This window comes from Sebastes fasciatus, chromosome 1 (assembly GCF_043250625.1).
Source record: "Sebastes fasciatus isolate fSebFas1 chromosome 1, fSebFas1.pri, whole genome shotgun sequence".
Lineage (NCBI taxonomy): Eukaryota > Metazoa > Chordata > Actinopteri > Perciformes > Sebastidae > Sebastes > Sebastes fasciatus.
Window position 1 is genome coordinate 8,989,920 of NC_133795.1, and position 11,015 is coordinate 9,000,934.

The following is an 11,015-nucleotide window of genomic DNA, read 5'->3' on the forward strand; positions in this document are numbered from 1 at the left end:
ACATGAGGAAGGACTGTACTGCCCCCTTTGGCTGCAGTTTGAACATGGACATATTGCTCTGTGAGGATGCTGTCTGCCACTATGGGAGAAAAAAAATCCCCTTGAATAGGCCTCAGGGTCCAGGAGAAAAAAAGGTGACTGCATTCGCTTAACTCTGTTCCCTGGCCTATTGATTTACCGAGCCGTTCCCCAACTGTCTGTCAGACGGCGGTGGCTGTTTTCCCCTTTAAAGGAGATCTGGCCATTTTTCTCCCACTTAATTAAAAAGAGACACGAGGTCCAATAGTAAGGTTGAGATGGCCCTTTCAGTCCCGACGGTGTCATCGTAGCTTAAATAGCCATCTGCTGCAGCTAATGCGCACATAAACAGATATGCATCTACACACACACACACACACATGGTGAGATTAGGGCTGCACAAAATATTTTTATCGTCATCGTGATGTCATCTTGAGAGAAAATCTTCGCAAAAGACGATATTGCACTCAGGGATTTTTTGAGGTAGTTGAAGGAGAGTATCAGGAGAAAACAACAATTAAACAATTTAACGTGCCATTGTTGTCAGTTCAATTTGTTCAATAAAAGAAAGAATAATTTCCTTTCATTTTTTCAAATCATAAACCAATTTGTTGTACTTTATAACCAGCAGTTTGAAAGCAGCAGAAAGGCAGAACTGAATAATATCTGTTTATTTATCACAAGTAATATTGTTATTGTGATATTCAACAATGTTATTGCATATTAAATATTTTCTTTATATCGTGCAGCCTTAATAGAGATGTGCTGCATATAAATATGCACGCACTGGCTCGTTTTGACACTGATATATCTTAACAGTCAATTGCTACTTTTTAGTCTTTTAAATCTATACATATACTAAATATTTAGTTGTTAATAGGGCAGTCAATCAATTAAAAATTTTAATCTCTATTAGTAACATGATTGTCCATAGTTAATTGCAAATTAATCGCACATTTTTCTTTTAATCTGTTCAAAATGTACCTTAAATGGAGATTTGTCAGGTATTTAATAGTCTTATCAACAAGGGAGTGGGCAAATATGCTTGCTTTATGCAAATGTATGTATATATTTATTATTGGAAATCAATTAACAACACAAAACAATTTCATTTAGCATAAAAAATCATAACATGGCAAACTGCAGCCCAACAGGCAACAACAGCTGTCAGAGTGTCAGTGTGCTGACTTGACTATGACTTGCCCCAAACTGCATGTGATTATCATAAAGTGGGCATGTCTGTAAAGGGGAGAATCGTGGATACCCATAGAACCCATTTTCATTACATATCTTGAGGTCAGCGGTCAAGGAACCCCTTTGAAAATGGCATTGGCAGTTTCTCACCAAAGTTCAGCCTAAGTTTGGAGCGTTATTTACTTTTTACAAAGCTAGTATGACATGGTTGGTACCAATGGATTCCTTAGGTTTTCTTAGTTTCATATGATACCAGTATCTTCACTCTAGCTTCAAAACTGAGCCCACTACCACCTCCAAAAGATCGAAATCACAAGTTGTGTTAATGCATTAAAGAAATTAGTGGCGTTAAAACGAATTTACATTAACGCATTATTATCACGTTAACTTTGACAGTTGATAGTTGTTAATATTAAACAGTAACCAGTTTTATCTTACTTTCATATATTGTGCAACTTATTCTTACTATTTACTTCCAAAAAGCACCAGACAAGAATTGGATGGGTCATGAGAATGAATGCTTGCTTCAGAAAACTGAATACAATGATGTTATTTGTTAATACGAAGAGGTTCTTTATCGGAGTCAACATGGATTAAAAACCTGAATGACTTGATGAATTTTCTAAACTGTCAATGTCAGAGATGTTCTTTAAATCTAATATACGTAGCTATAGTGTTTACCTGTCTCTGAAACAAGAGTCTAGACAACATAAGAAACATGAAAACATTGATTAATGACTGGCTAGCACATCAAAGGAAACGCGTCTACACCGTTCAGGAGGATCTCGCTCTGCGTTCAAATGAGGAGCATTTGATGTTTGACACACAGGAGGAAGGAGGGAGGAGCAGGCCTCATCCATTTTTGGCTGAAGGGGAAACTTCTCACTGTTTGGTACTGATGATTATGAGGATTAACAGTGAAAGTCAGAACAAGTATGATGACATTTAGTGATGAAAGGAAATGTTTTAACACCAGTTATTCAAGGTAGCAGGGCCAGACACCAAGCCACTGGTGTTTTATGTCATCGCGCGCTGTGACGTAAATTCTTTAAAAAGTGTCTAAAACCCCTTTTGCCCAGTGGACAAAAAATCCCCTAACGCCCTAGCCAGACCGCCTACATCAACAGCGCGTGGCGGTTTCACACCAGCTGCGTGTCAGCCCTTTCTTTCGACATAGTTTGCCTTTCATAATGGCCATTTCATTTCATAATAAATGTCATTTATATTTATTTTAGACAGAGAAAGGTTAAGAAACGTGTGGTAATTTGTAAATAATAGTAATAATCCACAATTAAAACCCCGTAATATATTCATTAATGGAGCTCTGCAAGTCACTGCATGTTCTACAACAATGTACGGCACATATTTCAGAATAAAAGCCTCATGTTAACAAATTCCCACCGTCCCACTTCCACTCCCCGATAATTATTTTGGGATGACACTTAATATGGCGGACCCTCCACGAGTGAAAGTGAGTAGAGAGAGGGTTTAGGGGCCTGATTGGATTTGGGCCATAGAGTCAGCAAACTGACTCACTAATGTCGTATTTTTAGCTAAAGGTTGCTGACATTAGCCACCAATAATCATACCAGACCAAGTAAGGCTGCAGCAACAAAACCTCTGTGTGCTGAATCGAACAAAGGTTGTGTTTTATTACTTACGAATTCAACTGTTCTTTTGTAAAATAAAGATGCTGTTATTTATTCTGTGAAAAGCCACACAGTCAGAGTAGGGCTGTCTCGAATATACCACCTTCGGGGCTTTGAACTTTCCGTGAGAAATATTCTGGGAGGAGGGAAGACGACGACAACACAAGCTGTCAAACTTTCCTCAAACTTGTGGTCGTTATTTACTTATGTTATACTTTTACTTTGCTATTATTGTCTTATGAGAGATGAGGACAAAAATCGGACTTCGAGGATTCTCCTTTTTATTGAAATGAAAACGGTGACAAAATGTGCAATAATCACATTAAAATAAATTACAGCCACAGCCCATAAAAATGAGTTTGCTGATATGTAGGCCTATAAACAAATAATAAAAAATAGATAAATAGCATGTAGCCTTTGACAACCTATAAAATAAAGACCTGGCTTTGTTGAGACTGTCTATCAATCTCCTCTGCTGCGTTTCAGTACCCGGGCCTCAACGACACACACACCCTCTACACACAACTACAGCGCTATCCGTCATAATAATTAATGTTGTTGATGCATAATGAATAATGTGGGATTACTATTCCTTATTTTGTGTACTATTTGGGCATTTAGGTCAGCCTTAGTTCAGAGCAAATGTATCAAGCTCACTTCACAACCACAGAAACAGATTTCGATCATCAAGCTTCACATCATTTCTTTTCTTATCTTTACCTTATACAAGAACACACTCTTGGTCTTCCCCATGATATACAGTATAAGGAACCATGAGTAACTCTGTGGAGAGTCTTCTCCTCTCATCAGATCTTAGCTTCACTAAACTCTGCTTGTTAAGACAGAATTAGTCACAAATTGAAGAACTGCAGCATCAACAGAACTTCTCCGGCGAAAGCCTCTGGCACAGCCCCAAGCCTTATTATCTTGTTGAAATATGGCGGCCTGTAATTGACTCGCACATTATGGTGACATTTTCACAATACACACAAGTAAGCTGGCTCATTAGTGGTGAGATCCAACAGAAATATGTTGTGTGAAGTGGCAATATATCAAATGACAAAAATACCTAACGCAAAGCTTGGTGTTTTGTTGTTTTGGCTTGAAGAAGTGTGTGTAAAGACTCGGAGCTGAGCTGTCTTGTGAGGTTCGTCAGCTTATCCATCGCCAACAGGTTGCTTGTTTGAAAACAAAGTTCAGACCTCTAGTAATTAACAGACATTGTTAGTGATGAATAACCATAGACTGTATATAAGAAGTGGATGTATGGTGCCTTTAAATGGGGTCGTGTTTACCGCGTTCACGAGAAGAGTCCATATGAACGCCTCCCTCATGTCGTGTTCACAACCTCGTAGTGGAATGTTTCTGAAAGCTCCAAATTCACGAGTTGTGACGTGTTTGTTGACATTGTCAGAAATGGCGGAGGCCATGGAAGTTAATATTTTGATGCATAATAACTGAATATATTGTAATTTCAGTCGTATATTGGTTTTCTTCGTAATTCTATAATATCTCTGAGGAAAATGTTGAAATTCCCAACAGCCTCATCTTCTTCCTCTGTCATTATGCCTTTGCATTTTCTGCATTATGTTATCCATTTGCCAGCTTGTTAAATTGTTAGCCTCTGTGGCTTCTAGACACCGGCAGTAACGTTAATATTGCCGTTGCTTAGCAGCGGTGTTCTCACAACTTAACCACTTGAACACCAAGCATATCGTGTACACGGAATCCCATGTTGTAAATGAGGCGCCACATGTCAGCATGACGTCACCCATTAGTTTGTGGACTGCCGTTTTGAAGCTTTGAGTTCAACATTTTGGCCGTCGTCATGTTGGTCTCTTGGAACCATAAGTGACACGAGAGGGTGGAGCTAAATACAACCGAAGGCTGAATAAGACTTTCTCAGGCGACCAAAAAGGTTATGATTAACTTTCATGAACTGAAAACACACTGTGAAAGGGTTAAAGTTGTAAGACGAAAAAACACAGACAACTCCCAGACCGGACAACGCCGTGGTAGCGACCTGTCAATCACAAGGTAGCCACGCCCTAAAGCATCCCCTGCTTTATGGTCTATTTGACTCTAAATGGGACCATAATTTACTAAATGAACATCATGCTGTATTGAGGAAAACTTGAAACTAGCGATTGAGACCATAAACTCATGTTTACAATGTTTACTGAGGTAAGAAATCAAGTGAGAAGTAGGCTCATTTTCTCATAGACTTCTATACAATCAGACTTCTTTTTGCAACAAGAGGAGTCGCCCCCTGCTGGCAGTTAGAAAGAATGCAAGTTTAAGGCACTTCCGCATTGGCTTCACTTCTCAGACCTCGGAGTTGTCCACTACGAATAACCCCATAACACCCAGGAGATTGTTGTGTATGTTGTGATGTTTTTGAGCGACAAAAGTAAAAAATCTTGTTTGCCCATTTTAAGGTCAGTCTTTATTGTTAATTTCATGGTATTTTCTTTTAAAGTCTTTCTTGGTGTGAGTGTACATTTATATTACTGTGTGTGTGTGTGTGTGTCTGGGTCCAGGCCTTGAGAAGGTCTCTGGCAGCACCTAGTGGCTGCAGGTGAGCACACACATTCATATACTATGCATACTCTACACACACACACACGCACACACATTCACAGTCACTTAGTGGTGCTGCATCCAGCTGGGCTCTGTCCTTGCCTCAGCTGCTGTGAGCTATCAGTGCTCCCTACTGCTCACAGTGGAACTGCACTCAGCTCACACACAAACACACGCTCACATATGCAGAGAAAGACCCACATAAGCACATGCCGTCTTCTTTCTCACTCCCACAGATGTGTGATGATTCCCCCCCTCACACATTACATGGTAACACAGGTCGCACAGATGCAGAGTCTTAACAACGCCGCGCACAATATTGCTTCTCATGAATATTTATGGGATGAAAAAGTAGCAGAAATGCATGCGTTGTTTACTTTGTTTCAGTGCTGTATACACTTTCCATAGGCATATTTGTCTTTTCAGAGTATCTCTTGCATTATGTATTTGCTGTGGGCAGCTTCTCTCCTGCAGTTTTTATCTCCTCTTGTTTCAACTTTGTTGTGCTGCAACTTTGTTTTAATCATCTGACAGATAAGCCTGTCAGTATGATAATATGGATCCGTCAATCCCGATGAAGTTCACGGGTCAGCCTATTGAATGTAAAGCATACTGTACTGCCCCTCCCCGTCCTCATTATGAGCGACAGCATCGAGACTGTAGATTTATCTGTGCACACAGAAGGAGAGAATATTCCCCGCTACAGTTTTTGATGAGAAAATGACTTGGGACACCCAATCCCCTGTTTATGTGCCAGAGCAAGGTCTCTTCCTGCTCTTATTCTAATTAATTACGTCGCAAGAATTGATTGTTTGCAGTGTGAGCCTGCAAAAAAAAATGTGTTTGGAATGACTTATTATCTGGCTGGACAAAAGAGATGAAATATTAGGCGTTAAGTGGCGCTAGTAATAGAATTCCTCATGAAAGGTCTATTGATCAGGGTGGCCGGGCCTCCGGAGAATTCACATATCATGCAGTCTTAATTACACGCCAGCCAGAGAGAGCTAAGGTCAACCTGTAAGCGTCGGAGCATGTGCACACACACACACACACGCACAGATTTGTCCACAGTGAATGCAGAGAGACACTGATGCACACAAGTGGCAATTATTGTCAAACATTTTTAATTACACATATGCAGTAAATACTGCAACTAATTATTATTTACATTATTAATCTGCAGATTATTTTCTCTATTAATCATTTGGTCAATCAAATGTAAAATGTTTTGTCTGACCAACAACCCAAAACCTGAAGAGATTCAGTTTACTATCAAAGAAGACAAACAGTCACTTTAGAGAAGTCAGAACCAGATAATTTTCACTTTAAAAAATGAATTAAACAATCAATTGATTATCAAAATGACTGCTTATTATTCATTTTCTGTTGATCGACTAATTGTTGCAGCTATACATGTAGGGCATAACATTTATCAATATGTAAATGAGGAGTATCGTTTTGAAAAAGGGTGCTTATTTGGTGAAAAGTGGTTTTGATGATAGACTTAGCACAAAGTAATCAGATTACAAAATGCAGTTTGACTTCTTCAGTGGTGCAGTATATGATGACCCAATGATTATCTGAAATAAGAAAAGCCTTTATGGAAGTAATTACAAATAAATATATATATTTCTAAAGTAAGAAATAAGTAAATAAGAAGTAAAATAAAAAATAAGAACTGACTGCGATGGTTTACAGGATAGGATTCAAAATACTGTAAAAAATGCAGTTTTTGAGATAAAATTCCTCAAAGTTTTGAAAATTATTTTTGTGAACAGTGGAGATTTATGTAGCGAGACTTTGCCGTAGCTGTGTACAGTGCTGTTTACACTAAACGTTTTGATGCACTCTGGGCTCAGCTTTCGATAGTTCAATAATCTGGCTGAAGATGCAGCGTAGCAAGTTTTGTGTCAATTGAGCAGAAAATGTTGGAGGATATAGTTGTAATTAGTTTAGTTTATTAGTGAAGGGACAGTGCAAATTAGTTTTAAAAAAATGCCAGAATTATCCAAAAGGCTATTTTTCATCTGTTGTCCCTTGCCAAGGTGTTACAGAAAGCATCCTAACATACATCAGAACAGAAACAGAAAACAGGACATGCAGTTTAAAAGTTGGAAAAGGACACACAGTTGTTAAAAGCAGTAGAAACAGTAGTCACATTTATACATATAAAAAAACATTATAGACAAGCAGGACATATAGATAGAAGCAGCAAAAAGAGAGTTTAGTGCTGGCTGACTGACTGTATTAATCATCCATTGTTTTAATTGGGTACTGAAAAAAAAGAAGTGTTTCGTTGTGTGATGTCAATAGGAATTATATTCCACTCTCTTGAACGTCTGACGGACCAGGCTGACTGGCTAAAGGCACTTTTCCGCAACTCTGTAGTTTTACAGTTTTTGAGAAAAACAGAGTGATGGACTTTTATAATTCCTCCCAGCTCAAAGCATATGAACCTTTCTGCTCACTTGGGTCTACATTTTGGTGGAAGTTGCAAAGTCCTAGCACATACAACTGATTCGTTATGAATTTTCGAAGTTTTAAACTTTTAGACGGTTGTTGTAGCGCCACCATCAGGACTATGAGCCCACGAGGCCAGTTGAGGAAGTTTGGCATAGGACTGGACCTATGTGCAAAGTTTGGTTTATTTCTATGCTTGGGAAGGCTGATTTTCTGGTATGAAGAATAATAATAATATCCGGAAAAAAATTAAGAGGGTCCGGCCCCTGATAATGGGATGTATTTAGAAAAAAATTCCAGTAGAGAATTGTTGATACCAGATCAGACCGATTCTGTAAATGGCCTTTTCTTTGCCATCATGTCTTCATGTGTGAAATCAGTAAATGCCACATAAACAGCTGGCTTTTGTTGTTTCAGCAGCGTGGCTGATTCTGCTTCATTTGACCTTTTGCTCTATCGCCCTCTCTCTCTTTCTCTCTCTTTCCCTCTCATTTCCTCCCTCTCTCTCTCTCTCTTTCCACCATCGTCCTCTCCCTCTCGGTGTCCTTCCGTCCACCGCGGCGCCCCCTGCCCCGTGTTGTGACAGGCTTGTCAGGCTCGTGTTTGGCTGCGCAGTGTGCAGAGCTGGGAGGCAGCCAGTTCAGTGTGTAGAGCCTCCGGGGCTGTGGAGAGCGTCTCCGGGTGTCTCTCTGTCTCTGGTTGGTTGGGGTTCTACCGGGGCATGGACGCCAGCGTATCACCCGGCACCTGCTACCCCTGACCTCGCTGCAGCCAGGGGAGCACACACACATACACACACACACACTCACCTTCTTGCCACACTGACATTGTTCACATACAAAGCCGCCACCGTTCACCCATAACTCCATCTGTCATCATGTGCATTGATTCCTCCAAAGGAGCTCTTTGTCTTTCACACAGAGTGGTTTTTACATCAGTGCAGATGGTGCATCAGGTTCAACCTTGTTAAGCCAGTTTTGTGTCTTTTTTTTGTTGTTGTTGCCTTGTTGTAACACTTGTGTTTCCCCGCGTCTTCTAGGCACCAACGTCAACGAGGCCAAGAGGATCCTGTCGGAGAGCGGACTGCCCATCACAGCAGCAGAGAACCTGGACGACGCCGCCAAGAAAGCTGTGGCCGCCATCAAGAAATAGGGAACTGTCAGTTAGTGTAACCTCACCACACTCTGTCCACCCATCTCCAACATCCACCCGGATCATCACCGTCAGCCTTTTCTTATTTCACATGCAGACCTCCACGAACTTCAAGCCTTTACTTTTTTTTGTGGTTTTAACACTAGCTTCCAAATAGTACTTTGATGCCAATTCAGTATATGACAGGTTTTGAGGTGCTCTATCAACACAATTACAATTTTACACTCACTTCACCTGTGCTGTGAAAATTAGCTGCTTTTAACTTCTTTCAAAAAAAACAAAAAAAAAACATCTTAATGCATAGTAATTGGAATAAATCACTGAGGCTTTTTAACGTAATCTTGTCCTAGAATATCATAAATCTCTAGTGCCCTCTGTCAGAAATTGGATAGAGATCAAACACTTTGTGCATTCCATTTGTCGAGGCGAAAGATGCATCTTTCTCTCTACATATTTTGACATTTGTATGGAATGTTTTTTACGATTTATGATTTTCAGCTCCATCCTTGACTTAAAGGGATAGTTCGGGTGTTTTGAAGTGGGGTTGTATGAGGTACTTATCCATAGCAGGTGTATTATATGTACAGTAGATGACGGTCGGCACACCCTCAGCTAGGAGAAACAGACGGGAGCACCGACAACGGAGGAAAGCAATACAGTGATGTGGATGTGGTCGGCAGAAAAACTTATTTTAGTCACCTTAAAGAAAGGCTCACTTAAAAAAAACTGATATCCGTTTAAGTTTATGCTACATTTAGAATATTTTCCGACGGCGAACTGAACTGAAACTGAAATGTGACTATACTGTTTTTGTCATCTGAGCCTGCTGGCTTTGGAGAGAGCATAGATAAGTTTCACTTTCAGTTCAGTTCCCAGTCGGAAAGGAGAAGGAAAGGGCAGTCTGACGGCAAGATAAAGCAGAGAAAATATTCTAAATATAGCGTACACTTAAACCGCTAGTGATTTCTTTTTAAAGTGAGCCTTTCTTTTAGGTGGCTAAAATACGTTTTTCTGCCGTCCCCGTCCACATCACTGTATTGCTTTGCTCTGGTGTCGGTACTCCTGTCTGTTTCTCGATTCTGGGGGTACGCCGACCGTCATCTACTGTAGGTAATACACCTCTTATGGATAAGTACCTCATACAACCCCACTTCAAAACACCCAAACTTTAAAGTACTTTAAAGGTACAGTATGACTGAAAACAGCCCGTTCTTGTGAAATCATTTGATGGTACTTTTAGCTAGAACGAAAGGCAGCGAGCAGGTAACTTTGGTTCGATCAGTCTGTTGTCTTAGTGACAAACAAATCCATTAATCCATCCGTTGCCTTATCGGTGTATCAAATGAGGTGGTGAAATACCCACGCTGTGAATTTTGTACATCATGTCTTAATTGTTAAGTAGCAAACAAAGTGTGTTAACTGCTTAAATCTGTGCCTACTTCATGGCGGCTAAAGGGATTTGTAAACTATCTAAACTCTTTCAGTATCAGCAGTAGTTTCATACAGAGGAGTGTTGAGAAAAAACAAAATCAAAATACAATTGTACTTTTTTATGATCATGAATGTATATTGACAGTGTCAAAACTGTGTATATAATTTGAGAGATTAAAAACTAATATTTCAAGACTACGGTTTATTTGTTCACTTCACATGAGATTTACCTGGCGGGGGGGAAATGAGAGGAAGAAGCAGATAGAAAGTAAGGAAGAGTTAGGAACAAAACTAATTCTACTGGCTTTTACAGGAGGGAGCAAATTTGCAGAATAAATGTAATATCAGTGGGGGAAAGCAGACACTCAGCATTTTTTTACAGTTATGTGCCTTTGGGCCGAAACCATCGCAAAGAAACACACAGTCCAGCCTTGAGATAACCTTTTAATATACAATAGGTGCTTCTTCCAAATAGTTCACTTTCTCTTTGCCAACATTGCTACTGCATTATGCATATTAAGGTTTTGCTTT

At 39.8% G+C, this 11,015-nt stretch overlaps 1 protein-coding gene across 4 annotated transcripts in view; it reads left to right on the forward strand.

Annotated features, from left to right (window-relative positions):
• suclg2 (succinate-CoA ligase GDP-forming subunit beta) overlaps positions 1-10,679 on the forward strand; it is a 131,957-nt gene extending 121,278 nt beyond the window's left edge. Inside the window, exons 11-12 of one of the 4 annotated variants that reach the window (XR_012591598.1) lie at positions 8,941-9,711; positions 9,901-10,679. Coding sequence is in view for 1 of the 4 variants with exons in the window: in XM_074617390.1 (XP_074473491.1) it covers positions 8,941-9,053 (113 nt within the window). In the remaining 3 variants the exon portion in view is untranslated. Of the gene's footprint in view, positions 1-8,940 lie in introns of all 4 variants that reach the window. The other 3 variants (XR_012591600.1, XR_012591607.1, XM_074617390.1) reach the window with 3 other exon arrangements.
• The last annotated feature ends 336 nt before the right edge of the window (positions 10,680-11,015 follow it).